Below are 22,280 nucleotides of genomic sequence, written 5' to 3' on the forward strand. Positions count from 1 at the left end.
AACATCTATAAAAATTGAATACATGTGATTTATTTTACTTCTTTACGAAATAAGTTACAATATACGTTTACGTATTTTCATTCTTATTTCTAAATTTTTATTTTGTTTATTGAATTAAATGTAGCATTCTAATAGAATAACTCAAAAGTTTTTTTTAAAAACTTTTCAAAAAAACAAAAAAAAAGAAACTTTTTTTAAAACTACCATAAATTATATATTACTTTTTAAACATAAGCACATGACGCAGTTTTATTTTTTTTTCGAACATGGTAGCATGTGCTACCCAGTATATTACTGAAGAGGCCCGAATGCTTACATAAGAATGAGGTCCAAGACCCCTACAACTCTAAGTCAGAAGAATTTGACTTAAAAACAGCTGTCTAAGCAGAAATACAAACATTACAAGAATTACATTTGAGCCCATATTTACATTAACGCACACTCTCAAAATAAAAGAGCGTCGATCTAGCATTTAGCCAACACAAATTCTAGTAAAATTTATGCAATACAAAGACAGATTGTACCGGAGAAATAAAGGGAATACATAACATAAAGGCAAAAAAACCCAAATACAAGTCGCCGACAGTGGAAAAAAGGCAGACTACACGCGCCGACACTGGAAGCACCTAGCTGTAGATCCGACGCCGTAGACCCCAGGCGCCGCCAAGCACGTCCTGCAAAGGCGGAGGCCTTTACGCACAGTCAGAGAGCAAAGACTCCCTGGCGCGTGAGGACCACGCGCCGAACTTTGGCGAAACACACGACCAATACTTCCGACGGTAGGGGCGGAAGACGACGGGGAACGCGGCCGAGTAGCGTGTGTCTAGCAGAAGTCGACGGATGTACGTAGATCTAGCTTCAAATTCGAGAAAAAAAAAACACTTAAAATCTAGCCAAAGCACACTATCGACGACATAGGAAGCCGGCCACTCCCCCAACTGGGCTTCTTGAGTTGAATCTCCCAGTCAGAAACCAGAAGAAAGAAACAAAAAACACAACAACACAAACCACCATAGCTCAGAAGAGCTAGGGGAGGATCAGCCACCACCGATTTTACCGGGGGAAACAAAACTCTACAGCTCAAAGGCTGAGAGGAAGACAAAAAACACACAGCTGGGAGGAGGGAGACTACCTCCCTCTTTCGGCAAAACAAATCTCACTAGAAGACTCTCTCTCTTTTTGCACATGACGCAGTTTTAATTCATACATTACTCCATACATTACGCGGGTTATAGACTAGTTTTCCTAAAAACTAAATCAAACTCTATTCTGAATCTGGAATTAGGATAGCCTATTCTTACAATAGGACACACCAACACGTGCAGCCAAACAGAAACTTTGCTAAATCAAAATAAGAATAGATAATCACCTGTAGCCAAACACTCGTCTTCTCCCCCAGTACTTTCGCACAGACCACTATCATTCAGCACCACGAACGGCTGACTCCCACGGCCGCACGCCACCGCGTCCCACCTTCTCGGCTACCGGAGAGGAAAACGCTGCAACGCCACTCAACCACCGGGACAACGCCGATCAACCACTGCACCGCCTTCAGGCGGTCACTGTCAGCCCACACAGCACCCACAGTCGCCCTTGCACAGCGACGATTCGTCACGGATCACCACGCTCAGCACCGTGATTCCTCCACGCTCAAGTCGGACAATCATGTCAAATCCATTATCAAAAACCCATTTGTAACTGCCTCAAGCTGGGCAACAGCTCTTCTTATCGCTCCCATGGTTCAGCTCTCGTTGTGGGTGCTACCCCTATAAGGTGTCATGCCAATCCATCTATCTTTGATTTCAATTTATCCGGGGTTCTACGCTGTTATAAATCAAGCAACCCAAAATTCAAATGGGTATCTACTATGTTTTTTGTTACTCTGATTTGGTTGCTGAGAATATGTAGGAATGTGAAAGAAAACAATATTTATGCTATGGTTGATAAACGTTTGTAAATGAATGAAGAATTCGAGTCTCTTGTGATGCGCACCACCTGTTTGATGAATTTTCATAGAGAAGTTGCACATCGTTATGAAATCGAAATGGCAAAGCCTTTTATGGCGAACTCTCAAAGCCAAGAAGCACGAACGTCTCTGTCTATCTCTCTACTGCACAGACTCAGTGCTGCCAAACCCGGCACAATCCAAGCTGCAGGAGCTTTGTGGTTTTGTTTCGAGCACGATTGGTGGATTAGATGAATTAGAATCGAGTCTAAATAAACTTACAGTTTCTTTAACATCGTCGCTTGTGACGCAAGTTATAGACTCTTGCAAGCATGAAGCACCCAATAGGAGACTGCTGAGGTTCTTCTTGTGGTCTCGTAAGAAATTGAATTGTGGTTTAGAAGACAAGGATTATAATTATGCCATTCAGGTGTTTGCCGAGAAGAATGACCACACAGCAATGGATATATTGATTTCGGATCTTAGGAAGGAGGGTCGGGTGATGGACACTCATACTTTTAGTGTTGTAGCTGAGACATTGGTTAAACTGGGGAAAGAAGATAAGGCGTTGGGTATGTTTAAGAACTTGGACAAGTACAAGTGTCTCCAAGATAAAATCACAGTCACTGCTATTGTTAATGCTTTATGCACAAAAGGGCATGCTAGGAGAGCGGAGGGGGTTGTCTGGCACCACAAGGATAAGATTTCTGGCGTAGAGCCTTGCATTTACAGGAGCCTTCTTTATGGTTGGTCTGAGCAGGAGGATGTGAAGGAAGCGCGAAGGGTTATCAAAGAGATGAAGTCAGCTGGGTTTATGCCAGATTTATTTTGCTATAACACATTCCTTAGGTGCCTTTGTGAGAGAAATCTTAAACGTAATCCTTCTGGTCTTGTTCCTGAGGCCTTGAATGTCATGATGGAAATGAGGTCCTACAAGATTGCCCCAACCTCAATTAGTTACAATATTTTGCTTTCTTGTCTTGGTAGGACAAGAAGAATCAAGGAATGTTGTCGAATTCTTGAGACAATGAAGAAGTCGGGTTGTTCTCCAGATTGGACTAGCTATTATCTTGTTGCACGGGTATTGTATTTGAGTGGGAGATATGGTAATGGTAATAAGATAGTGGATGAGATGATTAGGGAAGGGTTGATACCAGATCGCAAGTTTTACTATGATTTGATTGGTATACTATGTGGACGTGAGAGGGTTAATTTTGCTCTTGAGCTCTTTGAGCGAATGAAGAGAAGTTCATTGGGTGGTTATGGGCCAGTTTATGATGTGCTTATTCCAAAACTTTGTAGAGGAGGGGACTTCGAGAAGGGTAGAGAGCTCTGGAACGAAGCCATTGGAATGGGGGTTTCTCTTCGCTGCTCAAGTGATCTGTTGGACCCTTCAATCACTGAGGTTTTTAAGCCGGCATGGATATTGGAGAAGATCAGCTCTGTGGACCAAAACACAGCCAAGAAGCCAGAGAAAGTTGCACATAATATTGGAAAGGCAAAGAAGAAAAAGAAGACTTCTGCTTCAAGTTGATAAGTTAGTATCTCCTTCTATAAAGCTCCCATAAGGCATTCTTTTTTGTGGGCACAAATTTCTATTCTTCTTCTTCTTCTTTTTTTTTTTTTTGTTTTTTTGTCGATAATCAACTAACGTAATGTTATTGCTGAATCATGACGTAGGTACTATTCCTCCCACATAATTGTATAATTTGATAAGTCAAAAGTTATGTTGTTGCAATCTATGGCTTTACCTTAACTGCCTCAGTTTCCTTATTCATGCATTTCGCTTGTCTTGCATATCGATATGCGTCATGTCTATGTAACCATATTTCTGGAATAATGGACAACTGAGGTTCAGCTATGCCTTCATAGAGTTGGTACGCATCATATTGCTACCATACCTTAATATCATTAACTGAATTGCTTAATTGGAGTAACTTAGGATTGATAATTCGCATTCGTGTTTCAGGATTCGGTCATTTCAAAGCATTGGTGTAAGATTATATAGGTCAACCATTACTTGACTCATTCATTTAAACGGTTTAAACCCATCAACCCTAACCCGCTAATTTTGTATTGAGTTTGTGTAAAAATTGTTAGTCATAAATATCGGGTATCGAGTTCGGGTCGTGTCGAGTATAGATATAAAACTATATAAGTCAATCCTAACTCAACTCCTCAATCCTAACTCGTGAATTTTGTGTTACGCTTACGAATAGTGTAAAAAATTGTCATTCTTAGAGTAACTTAAGTTGTAAAGGTCGTATTTTGTCATCTTCATTCCGTAAGGAATATAATGTAAGGGATAGGGCCTTTAATGGGCTTCTGGGCCCATACTTGGGAATGGGATATTCTAGAAGGTATCAAGTGAGGTGTACAATTCTGTTAGCATATTCTCAAACAGAATAGGTTATTTAAGGGGGAGGCAACGGGTAGAAGAAAAAAGAAAAGAAAGAAGAAGAATATTGTAGTTGGTTAATTCTTGGAGAGTTTAGACCTCTCCAAGTGCCTGAGAGAGTCTAGGTCTTTTTGAGTGCTTGGAAGGAATTTATCCTCTCTGAGTGCTCGTAGTTATCCTTATTGAATTATTCATCTATAATCTTCATTTTCTTCCTTGAGTATTTACCTAATTCTGCCTTGTTTGGTTCTGATATCCATGAATCCAGTTCCCTATAAGAAAAGCCCATTACACATTCTTACATATGCAAGTAGGATGCCACATTGGTACTGAATTTTTTTCAATTAGCTTCTACCTCTCTAAGGGGGGTCTCTAATTAGTCTAGTCAGTTGGCTGGTCTATTGTTTTACTTGAATCACCTTGGTAAATGGTGTTTGGTTATTGAGTATTAGATGGATTATGTTTGTGTGAGTTCTAGATTCTGCTATGACACAGAGAAATGAAGTTGACCATTATGCTTTGCTTGTAAGGGATATAATTATTCGTATAATTGATTGTAGTTGGGCTTTGGGTAATAGACACGTTGTAAATGTGGGTTGCGAAGTGGGTATTCATTTGGGCTTAGTTTGTTAAGTAGTTAATAGTTAGGAGAGATATAAAAGCCCAAGGGATAGGAAAGAAGATTTATCGATTATGTAAGTGAATTTTCAGAATTGTGTAGTTCTTGGAGTCTTTGTGGGTGAGCTCGAATCATCGACTCTTGGAGTCCGACTAGGTTCGAATTAGTCAACTTATTATTAATTTCAATATACAATTTATCCATTCCATTCTTTCATTCTACAAATCTATTAATATCCATTCCAATTTCATATTCATTTCCATCTATATCATAGAAAATTATAAAAAATATCTTACAAACAAGAAAACACATTACAAGTGGTATCAAAGCTAGATCCATTGGGAAACCATTGCAAAGTGGGTGAAGAGCCATTGGAAAACCAAATGTGTCATGCGTGTGTACTGTTGCAAGGCTAACCAGTGGCAAGGCAAAAACATGAGTAGTTCTAGTCAGACTTATGGCTCACGTGCGTTTGGGTTATAACTGACTGATTTGTATTAGTGGAGTAAATAGAATTTTTTTTTTCCTTTTTACCCACACTTTGTGGGCATGATGCGTCGAAGGAGTGGTTAATGTAAGGGATATAATATCCGTATAATTGATTGTAGTTGGGCTTTGGGTAATAGACATGTTGTAAATGTGGGTTGTGAAGTGGGTATTCATTTGGACTTAGTTTGTTAAGTAGTTAGTAGTTAGGAGATATATAAAAGCCCAAGGGATAGGAAATAAGAGTTAGGCCCTGTTTAGTAATCCTTTTTTCCCTCTCCCTTCCTTGACGCGCACCGACAGGGAAGGCTTTTGGCAGGAGAGGACTGAAAAAATTCAGCCGTTTTCCAAGATGGGACAGCCCTTTTTTTTTTTTTCCATTTTACCCCTGACATGAAAAAAAATTTCAGCAACTTAAACAGTCGTATACAGGGGTAAAATAGGTAAAAAAAAACTTATTTTGTTTTACCCATTCTATTTCTACCTCCGGCAGGAAAAAAAAATTGTGCAATATAACCGGTTGTGTACAGGGGTAAAACGGAAAAAAAGCTTGTCCCATCATGAAAAAGTTGGCTGAATATTTTCAGCCCTCTTGCCAAAAGCTTGTCTTGTCAGTGCGCGTCAGGAAAGGGGGAGGGGGAAGGGATTACTAAACAGGGCTTTAATGATTGTGTAAGTAAATTCTCAGAATTGTGGAGTTTTTAGAACCTTTGTGGGTGAACTCGAATCATCCACTCTTGGAGCTTGATTAAATTTGAATTAGTCAACCTTTTATCAATTTCAATATACAATTTATCCATTTCATTCTTTCATTTTACAAATCCATCAATATCCATTCTAATGTCATTTCCATTTCCATCTATATCATAGAAAATATCCTACAAACAAGAAAACACATTACATTGCTCTTTCTATGAAAATTCCAGAGTTTGGGTTTTCTTGCAAGTTTGCTATCAGAAATACAGATGGGCAGCCTCTAAGTAAAACACCCCTCCCAAGGAAATGGTACTAAAAATACTTTAATATAATTAGGATTAAGACTAATACGACATTGATTAATCAGGCCAGCAAGTTAGCATTTACTATCAACAAGAGAAAGAAACACGGCTCAAATTTGGCGGTGGCACATGGGACATGGCACATGGTGGGAGACAGAAGCGGAGACGGGATCTTGTGGGTCCTCTGGCCCGATCGACGTCTCACCCACATTTTGAAACGCACATGTCAATGCAGCACATCATTGGACCCCACGTGACGTGAGGCTGACAAGCTTCAAACTCTTCTATGCTCAAAGGAAAAATTATTTTTACACAATAAAATTGGATAACTTATGCACAATACAAGATACATAAGTAGAATTCATGTGGTAGGTTTTATTCACATGGGTCTCATCCATGTATTTTACGTTGTGCGTGTATTGTGCACCAATCACAACTCTACACGTAGCACTAGAATAGAGCTTGAAAAATAGATACGTTTGGTTGTTGGATTTCTTTTATTATATTTAAAATTATGAATACCAAAAAAATTTAAAATTATGTTTAAATAGTTTAAAGAATCTAAAACAAAATTTGAAAAAGATGTTTGAGAATGTGAATTGAATATAATTGAGAAAATTATATATAAAAATGTTTTTTTTTTTATTATTATAAAATTAAAAAACAGTTGTTTGGGGGTGGCCGCACCACCCTCTAATTAGACGGGGGTGGCCGAATACCCCCGAAACCGCTTGGCCACCTCCTTGAAAATTGGTTGGGGGTGGCAGATTAATGTTGGGGGTTGTCGATCCACCCCTAGAGGGTTGGCAGAGCCACCCCTGGACACATGGAGGTGGTTCGACCACCACCCCCAAAAGCCCAAGAGTGGCTCGACCACCACCCCCAGACTCCTACGGGTGGCTCGACCACCCTTGATTTTTTTTTTTAAAAAGTTTTATTATTATTTTTGAGTTGGGTTAGATTTAGTTAAAAACGGATTGAATAAAACCGGTTTTCTAATTCTGAAATTTAAAAACCATCCAAACATGTTATTGAAATATAATATAATATAATCAAAATTTTGATGACACCCAAACATTAACTAATTCTAATATTTCTACACTTTTTACCCATATTATTTTTAAATCTACCATTAAATTTATAAAATTCACGTTAATTTAAAACTTACCAATTTTATCTCATTTTTATATTTATCATTAAATTTATCCCACAAAATCAACGGTTAATTTGAAACTTGCCCCCGTCTTTCCAATATCTTTCTTCTTCTTTACGGGGGAATTTTTTTTTGGGTCAAAACCGAGCTGTGGAAAGTGCGAAACAGTAGGGAGACACCCGGGGTCCGTTGACGTTTGAGACTGACGCACACTTTGAATATATCATTTTTTTTTCTTCAACTAATTAATACAAGAGCCCTCTCTCTCTCTCTCTCTCTCATGGTTTATATTCTTATCTGTTTTAACTTTTCATTTGTCACGTCGATAATATTAAAATGATCAGAGTTCAATGGTGCAGAAAAACTAGAAATAACAAATCAATGTAAATCTGAAGAGATTATTAGTTAAAGCAGTTCTTTAGGCATGTTAATCAAGTAATATATACCTTTATTTTTTTTTTTTTTTAAAAAAATTAGTTGGCTTATGGTCTTCCTTAAAACATTGATTAGAGTTTAATCTTACCATTTTCTTTTCTTTAAGAAAAACAGATAAATTGATAAACTGAAGCTTCTGACATAAAGAACTGCGTGGTGATTGTACTAGGAAAAGGATTCCCACTTTAGAAGGAATCCAGATCATATCACTACCACATAATCTCCAAATCAAGCATTAAAATATACTATATATTATATACTCGACCGTCCCTGATCTAGAGAAGGGACATTTATTATAAAATTATATTTAAAAAATTTATTCATATATATCACATGATAAATATGTTTATATTATTCAAAAATAAAATAAAATAATAGCAGTAACATTATAATACAATGAAATTAGGACAAAAATTTCTTACAAATTAATTTATAAATTTTTTTTTACAAACTAAAATATCAATCATAGTAAAAGTGATTTAAAAAAAATTTAATAGTTAAAATTAAAAAAAGAATTTAATTATAATAAAAAGTAAATTTGATAAGCCTGAAAATGCTGAAGAGGTGAGAGAGAGTTTACACTTTTATTTCATTATTAAACATTAATTGATTTTATTTTTATATGGGTTACGCGTTGATTCATTGATTTCTTTTCTTTTATAGATTCTGAGAGACGCGCTGCAATAGTCGGCTACTCGGCTCTACCCCCATCAACCTCACCTCCACCATGAACAGATGAACTCACTCACCTCCATCCTCTAGGGTTTCTCTCTGTCTCTCTAACTCACTCTCCCCAAAAGACACAGCTGAACAAAAATTCATAAGACAATGGAATATAGAATTCTAGATCTAGCCCACAAATAGAAAAAAAAAAAAAAAAAAAACAAAGCATTTTTGCTTCCCCACCCTCACACACCCAATTTCTGTAATCTTAAGACAAACACAGAGAGAGAGTGAGAGATGGGGCAACAAGAGAACGTAGTAGCTCAGAAGAGAAGCAGCGGCGGCGGAGCTGGTGGGCTGCCGACAACCGCCGCATCTAACGGCAGGGGGCGCACGCTGGTGCCACGTGGCAGGCAGCTCCACAAGACCTTCAACAACATAAAGATCACCATCCTCTGCGGCTTCGTCACCATCCTGGTCCTCCGCGGCACCATCGGCATCGGCCACCTCGGTTCCTCCGATGCCGACGCCGTCAACCAGAACATCATCGAGGAGACCAACCGAATCCTCGCCGAGATCCGCTCCGACTCCGACCCCTCCGACCCCGACGGTCCCGAGCTGTTCTTCAACCCCAACGATACCTACACTCTCGGACCCAAAATCTCCGACTGGGACAGCGAGCGCAAGGCCTGGTTACACCAGAACCCCGAGTTCCCTAGCTACGTTAACGGTAAGCCTCGTATGTTGCTTGTAACTGGGTCTCCTCCTAAACCTTGTGATAACCCAATTGGTGACCATTACTTGTTGAAAGCTATTAAGAATAAGATTGACTATTGTAGACTTCATGGGATTGAGATAGTGTACAATTTGGCTCATTTGGATAAGGAACTAGCTGGGTACTGGGCCAAATTGCCGTTGATTCGTCGGTTGATGCTGTCGCATCCTGAGGTGGAGTGGATTTGGTGGATGGATAGCGATGCGCTCTTCACCGACATGGTTTTTGAGATTCCAGTTTCCAAGTATGATGGTTATAATTTGGTTATTCATGGTTACCCCGATTTAATGTTTGAGCAGAAGAGTTGGATTGCGTTGAATACGGGTAGTTTCCTGTTTAGGAATTGTCAGTGGTCTTTGGATTTGCTTGACGATTGGGCGCCAATGGGGCCAAAAGGGCCAGTTCGGGAGGAGGCCGGGAAGATTTTGACGGCAAATTTGAAGGGGAGGCCGGCATTCGAGGCGGATGATCAGTCGGCGTTGATATACTTGTTACTTTCAAAGAAGGATCAGTGGATGGACAAGGTGTTTATTGAGAATTCGTATTATTTGCATGGGTATTGGGCGGGATTGGTGGATAGATACGAGGAGATGATTGAGAAGTATCATCCGGGATTGGGGGATGAGAGGTGGCCGTTCGTGACCCATTTTGTTGGTTGCAAGCCTTGTGGGAGCTACGGGGATTACCCGGTTGCGAGGTGCTTGAGCAGCATGGAGAGGGCATTTAATTTTGCCGATAACCAGGTGCTTAAGCTGTATGGGTTTAGGCATAGGGGATTGTTGAGTCCTAAGATCAAGAGGATCAGGAATGAGACAGTCAGTCCTTTGGAATCTGTGGACCAGTTTGACATCCGGCGGCACACAGTGCAAGGGAGCATTGAATCCAAGAGCTAGAGAGTAAAAAAAAGGTCTTCAATGTGTGATAATGTTTAGGTAATGATATATAATTCCTCAGTCTAAAGCAAATTTAAATTTGATAACAGTTTCCATTTAAGTTTTTGTTTTTTTTTGTTTGTTATGTTGTCTTGGTACCGTTTTGAGGAACCATAGAGTAGAATTCTTTTGTAGACTTCAATTCTTGCTGTTGTGTTTGAGTAATCCATAAAAGCAATTTTACTTTTGATTTGCACTGTACTGCCAGTTTCAATTTTTTCTTGGCATGAACCTTTAATTATTTTACCGCACATTTCTGTTCCAAGTACAGAATATGGATGCTTTAGTTTGAATTCTGTCATATCGCTAGTAGATGAATTGTATAATCAAGAGGAAGTAAGGGAGAATCTCTGAAGTCTTGTGATATTAATGTATATCACTCGGCTTAATCTATAGTTGGAATTAGAGATTTGTTGAGATAGGCCATGCCTCTTCAATCTTCATGTCCTAGTTGTTGCATTGGACGTATCTTGACCTTCCCGTATCCACAGCTTGAGGATGTTTTGCTGTGGGATGTGAGGATAGAGTTATAGCAGCATCTTTCAACTGCAAGAGTGTCTCATTTAGAAGTAAATTGTGTACATAGTGACTTTCACATGCATGAAGATGCTAATATCCTCTTCAAAACGTAGTGCTATTTGGCACGTAGTTGCTGAATCCTAGGAAAGGTACAACATCTGTGTTTTTCTGTTTTACGGACTGCAGTTAGATTAGATGTTCATCGATAGCAAATTAGGAAGTAGCTCTGTAGTTTTTTTTTTTTTTTTTGATAAGTGAAAAGTAGCTCTGTAGTATTTAACTTTGTGAAGTTTGTTGAAGTTATTATTTCTTTGACAGTTTTATGCCTGATTGTAACTCTTGAGTATATCCTATCCTACGTTGAGTACTGTTGAGTACTTCTACTTGAGAAATGTGCATATAACACTATACTAATCTTTGTTCTATACTCCTGCATTCAACTCGAAGCAAATCTCTAAGTGGGGGATTGAAGCATTTTGCTTGGTAAGCAGTGATTTAGTCTGCAACTCAATAAGATGGGTTCTTGTTAGATCCTTAAAATAAAATGAGTTAGTATATTAGACTCCAAGACACCTGACCCGTGCAACATGGGTTTGATGTATAAGTTGTACATCTCAATGGAAAGGTTCCTTTGGAAGGAAATCTTCTAGGTATAGTTTAAAATCTTTTATCTCGAGTAAGGGATATTGGGGACTTCCAGTTTAGTCACAATCCTTTTGACATCCTCTAGACTTTTATGTTCTTTGGAAGGTTAAATTGTTTTAAGCGCTCTTCAAATTGTCAGACGCCATCTTGTTACTCTCATTTTTTGTATATTATTCTCTTCTCTGCCATAAGAGAAAGGCGAAGCTAATAAAGGCACATATCATATAGGAGTAGATGCAAGATTTGTAATCTCTCCTGCCCACTGCTATCAAGTCTTAAATTGTGTTATTCAGTTGCAATACATGGTTGTAGTTGTATTAGTTACACTAATTGGCAAATGATTGTTTCCTCCCTGACATTCTATTCGGTGGAGAAAGTCTGGGAAAAATGTCCTTAGTTTTCCCGTACATAATTCTCCATGTTAGTCTATAAGAAGCGTCTCTCTCTCTCTCTCAACTTTAAGGTGAAGGAATTATTTTGTATTGGCATGGGGCTGTTTGCATTGCTTCTCTAGATTATTTACTGTTTCTCTTGCTCAATCTTAAGCTGAAATCGGTAGTAGGATTATTATGAAACAATAGTTTACTGATTCTCCCGTTTATATCGATTTCTTGGAGCTGAGGCATGCATCGAAAGAGATAATTGATGAGCTCACAGCAAAGCTTTTCAATTCCATAGAAAAAGCCTCTGGTCTAAGGTCTGGGTAGCAAACTAGGTATCAAAGAAAAGCAAGATGTATTATTAAGCTGGGTACAAAGGCATGTTTTTAGAGACAATCCTTTGTATCCAGTGAATATCTCATGTAAGAGTATCAAAACTCTTAGGTCACCGAATCGGCCACGTTGTTTCATGAATAGCATTGGGGATCTCAGATGGTGATTCCTTTTACAGCAACATACTCCTTTCATAATGTTTGATGAGCTCATTTCGCAGTCCTATAACCCATAGGTATCTGGAGAAAGATTTTAATTAAATGAGTCATATTAGGGTTGATCTATATAATTTTATACTTATGATTTAACCCGATCCGAACTTGACACGCGATCTAATGGCAGACAATTTTTGATGACCCGTGAACTCGATATGAATCCGATACAAAATTAAAGGGTTAAGGTTGAGGGGTTTGACCCGTTTAATTAAATGAGTTGGGTTATGATTGACTTATATAGTCTTATACTCATGTTTTGACACGATTCGAACTTGACACGTGAACATAAATTGTGACCCTTATTTGTATGGCTATCAACCAAATGCCCAAGCACTTTAAAGCAAAATTGATATAAATTATTAGTCTAAGGTCTCGTTTGGTTTGCGGAATGACTATTCTATTAGGAAAATGAATAGATATTCCTAGGAATAGAAGGTAGTGGAATGAAATGGTTATTCTTAATCTTTAGTTTGGTAACAACTCATATACATTAATTGGAATACAATCAAAATTATTAAAAAAATTCCACATTTATATATATATATAAAATAAAATAAAAACAAAATACAAACTTCAAATTTTTTTTTTTATTTTTTTTTTAAAAAATTGAAAATTATAGGGTGGCTGACCACCCCAATGGGTAGTCGGCCACCCACGAAATAGCCAGGGGGTGGCCAAATCGCCCCGAGGGTGGTCGCACCACCCCCAGAGTGCCTCGGGAGTCCACCATGAGGCGTTCCAGGGGTGGTGCGACCACCCCCGTAGCCACTGTTAAGTGGGGGGTGGGGTTTCGTTTATGCCTTATTTTTTTCTTTTTTTGAAAAAAAAAATTAAAAGAAAATAAAAAATAATAATGGTTTTTTCTAAAAAATCTAGTCTATTTCCAATGGAATAGCTATTCCTCTAATTTTTTAGAGGAATATGTATTCCTCTTCGTAAGGGAATATGTATTTCAATGAGAATAACTATTCCAAGGAATAGATCCCTACCAAACATAGGAATGACTATTCCTATTCCATTTCGGGGGTCTATTTCGCAAACCAAACAAAGCTAAATCTTTAATCCAAGAGTTTCTTAAAGAATTATAGAGGATCTTTATTCTGTTCCGTGAGATCATTGATCCTTCAAAGTTCTCTGGGAATTCTTCCTCGTAGAATTCCTTAAATCGTGATCTCTCTTTTATAATAACATGCAGTTATGACTGGAATTGGTGGATGGCTCGTTAAATCGTGATCTTTTTTTTTTTTTTTCTATAATAACAGGCAGTTTTGACGGTGGAATCGGTGGATGGCTCATTTGCACTCTATATAGTTACCGAAGAGTTTGAAAATTTATGCAAATAAGATCCATTAGTTTTACGTTTATGATGTATTTTTCATAACTATTGTTTAAGGATCATGTCGGGTTATGTTAACAAATTGATGACTTCCCAGTTCCCTCCTCCCTTCCCCCCTTCTTGCGTACACACAAAAAAAAAGGACAAATGGATTATGTGTGCACAGCAAAAAATTTCAGTAGATAAACATAATTGCCAAGGTTTGCATCGGACAGAAATTTTATTCGAAGACAGGGTACTAAAAAGTTGGGACCATACTACATCAGTTATTTGGGACCTCAATGCATGATCTGTCGATAAGAACATAAGCAAATTAGAAAGAACAAGCTTGTTCATAGGTTGCCATTAAACTGAGGGAGTCCTGAGAAGTGCAACACAAGTACAAAATTTGTCAATAATCACATGGGAAACTAGCTACAAAAAATAGCCTAATACATTTAGCTAATTTCTCTACTGATCAAGAATATAAATCAGAAACTAATCTACCGGACTTGGCAATAGTGCCGGAATTCTTGAACTTCATTGGTGCATATTCCAAAGCTCGGATCCTGGTCCCTGGCTCAGCCATATCCAATCATGAAGAGTACATGACATCTTTACTCTTTAGAACTCCATTATCATATATTCAAAAGCTCAGATACCGGTCCACTAATTTGCAACACGTTTCCTTGCAATACATGAATCTTGCAGAGCTCAAATTGTGGTTCCACGATCAATAATCATGTTCTTCCACTTAAAATAGCAGTGCTGTTCAGATATCACAGGAACTGCAACCAGTTGTATGATGTAGCCTCACAGGCATTTGGAGAAGCATATCCATGTTCCATTGCATATTTGAGCATAAAATGTAGCAGAATTGCTATAATCAATTTAGTCAATGTCAATGTAAAGCCCCAAATGCTTCAAAGATTTCTGTGACGGGCTAACAGCACTTCATTCATTTGAGCAATCTGGTGCAAGAGTTGTGTAATTTTCTGCAAATTATCAAAACAAAACTTACTACAAGGACATCACAAAAGAGGAGGAGAATGTAATGAACAAGCTAATCATTAAGCTTATTGCATTGACAATAATCGAAGAGATGGTCATGATTGTAGTCTGTAGACCAAATCCCAGTTAGAAACCCTTTATTGCAGATAGCAAAAAAACACAAAAATCCAAGAGACACCAAGTTACCAAATCCAATGTCAATGTTATGAAGGCCCAAGTAATAGCAAGGAAAACATGAATTAGGACAGAAGAACTCTTTTGAACCCAAAATTCTGTCATTTTTTGTTCTTTCAGCGTGCATTTGATGCCTTAAAAGAGTTATTTAATGCCTTACAAGAGTTGCTATCAACATGTCCTTTCATTTTCCCAAGTTGTGTCAAAGTATACATAATACATGGTTGGTAGTTTTCTGATCAAATAATCAATGTAAAGGCCCTAGGTAGATCATAGCAAAATTAACATAAGCATTACAACAAACACGTTGTACAAAATAAAAAACCAACCTCATCTTTCTCCTTAATAGTCTGCACCAAACGACCCACACTCTCCGTTCTTCGCCGCCGACGATACCGCATAAACAACGTCCACACCACCAACGCCACCGCGGCCGCGACGGGTCCAAATGACCGAAATGACCCTCTGTTGTTGGGGACATAATTTCGAAACGAGGAAACCGCAGCGATAACCTTACAACGTAAGACCTCAAGCCCAATCCCAATCCATCTCGTCACCTCACCGGCCTTTTTGACCGTCGAATCTGGCGGTGGAGCCGGTAGCGAGTCCGAATCGGTGGAATCAGACGGTGAGAATGATGATGACAATGAAAATGATGATGATGACGACGACGATGACGATGATGAAGGTGATAATGGGCTCTGTTGTTCTTGAAAGGGCTGTGAGGGAATGTGGAGATTCTCGTGGTTGACTGGGGGAAAGACGGAGCAGTCACCGTGGGCGGGAGAGTCTCTGATCAACACCATGGACCATTCTTTCAAATAGGTTGTGTTGTGGGGTTGTGATGAGAACGACGAGTCTTTTCGACCATCAGGAATCAGATCATCACCCACCATTTTCTGCTCCCCCCCGACAACCAAACACCTGGGGAAGAGAAACGCCCTTTCGACTTTCGAGCCACTTCAGACCGGAACCAACAGGTTGTTCCGCAGGTTCGCCACGTTTTGGACCCAGTGTTAACGGGGTGATGTGTATAGCATGTTTGGGTATGAGATTTCAAAATGGAATGGGTGTGTTTGGTAACATACATAACATCCCCTCATTTATTTTCATTTGTTTTTTTTTAAAAAAAACAATCAACTTCAAAAGTTATCTTCGAAGGTGATTCACTTGAACAGAATCATGGGCGTGGGTATGGTGATGTGGGATCACTCCAGACAAGCTCTGGCTGCTAGGTGCATGACCCATCCCTATGTCTCCGATCCTGCCATAGCCGAAGCTTTTGTTGCTCGATGTGGGATACGACCGTACAAAGAGTTAGGCGTACAAAGAGTTATCTTCGAAGGTGATTGCCACGTTTATTAACCCCCTCCCCTCCCTTCCCCTCTTCTTATTTTCACCTATTTAAAAAAAATATTAACTTCAAAATATTTTTAACATTTTTTATTTTTTATATCACATTAATTTTTTTTATTATTTAAATAAAAAAACCCTATTACAATACAAATTTTTTTTTTTTTTTTTTTTTTTACTTTTTCATATAAATTTTTTCTACTTTATATCACATCAATTACTTTTTACTTTCACTCAACAAAAAAAAATTCCCCAATAAGAAAAGGGGAGGGGAGGGGGGTTATTAAACAGGGAGCTAGATGGCATCAGAAGTACAGTAATTTGGTGGATGAAGCTCGGATCTTGTTGGCAAGCTTTCAATATTCAAAGAACTTTTTCGTGTGGAGCGATTCGAGAGAAGGCAACCAATCAACCCACGGTCTCGCACATATGTATGTTTCTCACCTCTTGACTCACACATGGTTCGACACGTGGCCGGCTAAGGTGTGTTTGGTTCGAATATTTTGGTGTATTCGAACCGGGTTTTTATTCAAAAACCCGACACCCGCATCCATGTTGAATAAAACCCGAATGCTTTATTGAAATTGGTTCATTTCCCCTCCCCTCCCCTCTCCTTCAATCATTTTTTTTTGTTTGTGTCAGTACCGAAAAGTGAGAAGTCTGCAAAAAAAATTTAACATTTATTTTATATTCCCATTTTACCCCTGTCTTTGAATATAAAAAACGAAAAAAAGAAGAAATAAACTGAAAGGTTGGGGGTAAAATAGGAATAGAAATAAATGTTGCTTTTTCAAGAAGTCAACATTTTATCCTATTCCTATTTTACCCTCAACATTTTAATAATGTGAAGAACAAAAACAAGGGAATAAACTGAAATATTGGGGGTAAAATGGGAATAAAGTAAAATGTTGAGAAGCCAACCAGTCAGTAGTCTATCAGCCGTACTGACACAAACAGAAAAGAATGATTGAAGGAGAGGGGAGGGGAGGGGAAATGGGTTACTAAACGTGGCAAAATAATAAATGCTACAATCCAATCCAGCTGCATTTGTTTAATGTTGTGGGACCCGCGTCTTCAGACTCATAATACAGAAGACAATTGGGTGTATTTCACTTTAACATTCAGCATTAATGTGAGCTTGTAAGGATCATTGACTAAGTCATGAAGTCACTAGAATAAATCTTGTCCGTCAGATGCATTTGTACATATCCTAGTGCAGCCAACCACTCCCGCATTGTAACATAATTCGGCCTTGTTTCTGTTTTTTTTGTTTAAACAAAATATCAAGCTTTCGTCTTGTTACGAGATATGGTCAGATGCAGTCAGACGCAGTCAGTGCATTGGAATTCGGCTGAGTGTAAAACGTTTACACCATTTTCCAGAATTTATGTGATAACAGCCGTTAGATTATAAGACCAGTAGAGTTCCTATTATTTTGACCTTCCATTCGGTTCTATAAGGTGCGAGTGACCACACCCAATAACTGCCCGTTATGAGAGGCGTGTCTTCGCCTTTTTATTTGACCGATGCACCATAATGGGGGCAGCTGGGGTTTATTTTCTCAGGGTGTATTTGCTTAGATGGTTTTAATTAATATCAACCGTTAATTAATATCACACAATGAAAGGGTCTTCTCATCCAACGGTTAAAAAAAGGACAATAACAATTTTAAGACCAATTCTATCATAAACAGCTTGCACCGGATTATATGACATGTACCTTGCATGGTCAACGCGTGTCTCTCAATATTATCTGTAATTTTTTGATCTTCAATTTCTGTTCAATGGCCATGTATGTGTTTTTACAACAAAATAAGGATAAGAATAAGAATAAGTAAAAAATAAAAATAAAATTTTCGTTTTTTTAGTTTGTGGTTTGTAGTTATGTAATTTTTTTTTTTGGTTATTTTTTTAATTATTAGTTTAACTATTTTTTACCATACCAATCATTATGCATAACTTTTTATACAATCCAATCATTTCTTACTATTAAAAAATATTTTTTTCAATCTCAAAAATTTAACACTTATTTTCATAACAACAATCATTATACACAACTTTTTATACAATCCAATCATTTTCAATCACTTTCTATCATTAAAAAACACTTTTTTCCAATCTAAAAAATTCAACACCCAAACACATATTCAAAAAGAATCTGAATTTTATTCAACATCCAAACACATTTTCATTACCTTGAAATTCACAAACAGATTTTGAATATTTTTCATATTCGAAATATTCGATACCCAAACGCACCATTATTTGATTGTATCCAGAATGATCTAAGTTGTAATGGTTGATTCTTATATATGATTATAAGACCTCTTAAATTTTTTTTTTTTGAAATATTCTAACTTTTTTCATTTTTTATATCATTTTTTTTTTAATAAAAATTTTCACTTTTTATATTACATTAATAATTTTTTTATTACTATTCAAATAAAAAATTTACTACAATACAATTTTTTTTTCTACTTTTCTATACAAATTCTTTCTACTTTATATCACATCAATCACTTCTTGCTACTACTAAAAAAAAAAAAAAAAATCAATTTAACAATCTTTACTGAACACACCCAATATATTGATTTTTAAAAACAGAATTAAGTGTTTAGTAAAATTGTAATTTGGCATTTTAAATCGCAGTTTAGTCTTTAAAATTAGGAAGGTGCTACACATCCCAAAATTTGGTTCTCAAATAATGTGTCACAATCTCATGTGATCTATCATTTTGGGAAATTTGTCATAATCTCATAGGATTGTGAGACATCATTTGGAAACAAAATTTTGGAAGAAAAATTTGGGAAGTCCAGTATTTCTCTTAAAGTTATGCGTTTTCAAAAAAGCATCTCATTACATATTATTTGAAAAAACTAGGTTTCTGAGTTTTTAAATTGCAATTTTTTAAAAACGTAGTTTTAAACAATTCATTCTCTGCGATTTGATTTAAATTTATATTTTTGTTCTACGAAATCGTTATGCCAAATGCACTCTAATTCTATTCATTACCCCATTATTTCCTTTTCATTTTTTGAAGTTGAGGTGGTCCTTTCAATTAAAAAACCAATTTTCATGCATCAAATGCTATAAATATCACATTAACTTTGGGGGATGTATAAAATTACTCGTTTAAATTAGACTTTAGGTTGGGTATTTTAGTTAGGTGAGTTAGTGAGTTGGACTTTTCTTTAGTTGGTTAGTGGACTTAATTGTAATAACCAAATGGGTCTATATAAAAAGGCCCAGGCCATATAGGAAGAGGCATTAAAGAATATTTATCAGTTTGTTTCTGTTGATACAATTTTCGGTACAGTGTAAACGGCATGTTCTTTGATGTACTCTAATGCCTAAATTAGCTTCTGAGAGAAAAATATGCTCAATGTATAAAATAATCAGTCTTTTGTTTATACCTGAGATATGAGCTCATTTATAGGCAAAGAGTTAGAGGTCAATCTAAATTAGGTTTTCTGCTCATTCTTGACCTAGGAGTGCCATTAGAGTTTTATTTGGACTTTGATTCCTTAGTAGATGTAGGATCTGGTCCAGATCTTCAGAGTGATCCCGGATCTTCAGGGATTCCCGAATTTTAGGGATTAGATTTGGACTGGGAGTCTATCCCAATTCTACTGGGAATAGGGCTGTTGATCAGATTTGTTGGATCTGGATTGTGACTCTTACCCCAATTCAACTTGGAGTAGGGTTCTAATATGGATTTCCTAGGATGAGGTTGATACCTGAGTTTTTGGGGCATGCTTGTACCGGGCTGATGTAGTCTTTTGTTTACCAAAATATATCAATAATAAAATTACCACTCGCAATAGTACGAATCCTTATAGGATAGGGCTACGTTGAGGGTGTCGAACCTCAAGGACTGCGTATGTGTTGTTATCAAGCTTTTTGAGATTAAAAATAACTTAATTTAAAATATGTTTGATTTGATTTTGTTTTTAAAAAATAAATACATAAAAGTAAAAGACATAAATTTAAAGATAGTAGGGATGAGATAAAGAATAGGGGATTGATTTCACCACTCACCATATAACAACGGTCAATCATAAATTAATAAGGAAAATTCATACTATGCATGATATAGGGCTCGTCTTACTCGAGTAGTCAAGAAATTACCTCTAAAGAATAAGTATAATCCATCTTCGGTTGGCACGGACTGTCCACCTAACCACTAAGATGCGGTACGACCCGTCTTCCCTAGGCATGGACTAGCTACGTCTTTAATAGGATATACATACAATCAATGGAATAGTATAACCCATCTTCGGTTGGCACAGACTGTCTACCTAAATTACACTAAACTAGGGTGTAGTACAATCCGTCTTTCCTAAGCATGGTCTATCTAATCCTCTTGATCATATATCAATTAAAACCGTTGTATAACAATCATTCACATAATCACAGAAAATATGAAGGATTGAGTTCAATCAATATAAAAGACTTTCTAAAACAAGATAAGAAATTCATAATGATTGAATATAAACATTAAAATCAATTCTCACAGTTATACAACCATTATGCATATAGAAAATTCCAAATTAAAATACAATTAAACCATTGTTACTTGGAAAGGGCTACATCAACACCCTATTAGGAATTTAACCGCTCATCGTAGTGTTGGGATGGCCTCCTGCCATGGTATTCTCCTCTTCAACTTGTTAGGCCTCAAAGAAGAATTTCTGTCTAAAGCTAAGCACAAGCCCAAGCACCAAGCACCAAGCACACATTCTCTTGAAGCTTAGGGGTCCATTTATAGGGAGCACACAAGTCCTAGAAGCCCTTGGAATTCCAGAAAAATCGTCTCTTGAGTCTTCTTGTCCAAGTAGGAGATTGAAACTTTAATCCAAGTAGGAAAAGGATTCCAAATTCGGCCAGGATTGCGGTCTTTTATTGCGAGGCGATTTTGACAAAGTAAACGTCCGAATTTAGGAAAAACTATTTCTGACATATTTGTTGAATTGTTTATTATCTTTCCAACACCACCAATTTTATTGCAATCCAATATCTGACGCAAAAGTTATGATCCAAAAACTGATACATATGCAGAATCCATATTTGAATCCAATCCGATTTTGACTCTTGTTGGAAAAATTCCGATTTAATTCTTCACTTGATTTGATTAAACTTAACCATATTATATAGGTATTCTATTATGATTGGTTAAGCTTAAACATATCTTCTAGGTCTTCTCAAAGTGTGCTTTAAGCCCAAAATTAATGGAATTAATTGCATCTTTATTTAAAACCTGAAAACAATAAAACAACACAAAATCAAACAAATAACAATGCTAAGGAATTAACATATATAAGTTAAGGAGCTTGAATGTGCAACATTCGACACTTATCACGGGCCTTGGCTAATTGATACTTGAGTTCCTGGGACATGCTTGTCCTAGGCCTTAACTGACTGAGACCTGAGTTTCAGAGATATGCTTGTCCCGGGCCTTTGCTGATTGAGTTGACTCTCGGTCCCGAGATGTTTGCATTCCCGGGACTTAATCAAGATGTATCTCCGGTCGCTATTCTCGGGAATAGCTTCTACGAGGATGACTACTTGATGTCTATCTCCCGAAATAGGACTACCCGGGAGTCTTGCTGTTTCGGCTTTATAGCAACCAATTCTTCTTGGACCAGTATTGACCTGAAGGCCCATGATTCTTTAGATGAGCCAGCCTAAGTGGAATTATTCCCAACAGCTTCGTTCTTTCTTTGTAATACTGAATCACGTAACTATTTGTGTATTTATTTATTTTTATATTTATTTATCTATTGCATTTTTTTCCACGTACTACTACACATGATGGAGCCAATAACAGATTATCACTATTGTTGGGATTTTTTTTTTTTTTAAAAAAAAATCTATAATAAGATTTCAACAATGGATCATCAACAATCGCACGTATTTCATTTCAAACAAAGAG

General features: G+C 37.3%; 3 protein-coding genes across 3 annotated transcripts; 2 read left to right on the top strand and 1 right to left on the bottom strand.

Annotated features, from left to right (window-relative positions):
- Positions 1-1,387: 1,387 nt before the first annotated feature.
- Positions 1,388-6,737, top strand: LOC133874699 (pentatricopeptide repeat-containing protein At5g61370, mitochondrial). Its single transcript, XM_062312577.1, has 2 exons — positions 1,388-3,482; positions 6,512-6,737. The coding sequence occupies exon 1, from the start codon at positions 2,034-2,036 to the stop codon at positions 3,477-3,479; it is 1,446 nt and encodes a 481-aa protein (XP_062168561.1). The 5' UTR covers positions 1,388-2,033; the 3' UTR covers positions 3,480-3,482; positions 6,512-6,737.
- Positions 6,738-8,685: 1,948 nt separating this feature from the next.
- Positions 8,686-10,605, top strand: LOC133874700 (probable xyloglucan 6-xylosyltransferase 5). The gene has a single exon (XM_062312579.1). It carries the CDS (start codon positions 8,995-8,997, stop codon positions 10,363-10,365), a length of 1,371 nt encoding a protein of 456 aa, XP_062168563.1. The 5' UTR covers positions 8,686-8,994; the 3' UTR covers positions 10,366-10,605.
- Positions 10,606-14,123: 3,518 nt separating this feature from the next.
- On the bottom strand, positions 14,124-16,099 carry LOC133875410 (uncharacterized). Its single transcript, XM_062313538.1, has 2 exons — positions 15,326-16,099; positions 14,124-14,806 (listed from the first exon to the last, which is right to left on the bottom strand). The coding sequence occupies exons 1-2, from the start codon at positions 15,890-15,892 to the stop codon at positions 14,735-14,737; spliced, it is 639 nt and encodes a 212-aa protein (XP_062169522.1). The 5' UTR covers positions 15,893-16,099; the 3' UTR covers positions 14,124-14,734.
- Between the last annotated feature and the right edge of the window lie 6,181 nt (positions 16,100-22,280).

The sequence above is a fragment of the Alnus glutinosa genome, chromosome 8 (assembly GCF_958979055.1).
Source record: "Alnus glutinosa chromosome 8, dhAlnGlut1.1, whole genome shotgun sequence".
In the NCBI taxonomy this organism is placed as follows: domain Eukaryota; kingdom Viridiplantae; phylum Streptophyta; class Magnoliopsida; order Fagales; family Betulaceae; genus Alnus; species Alnus glutinosa.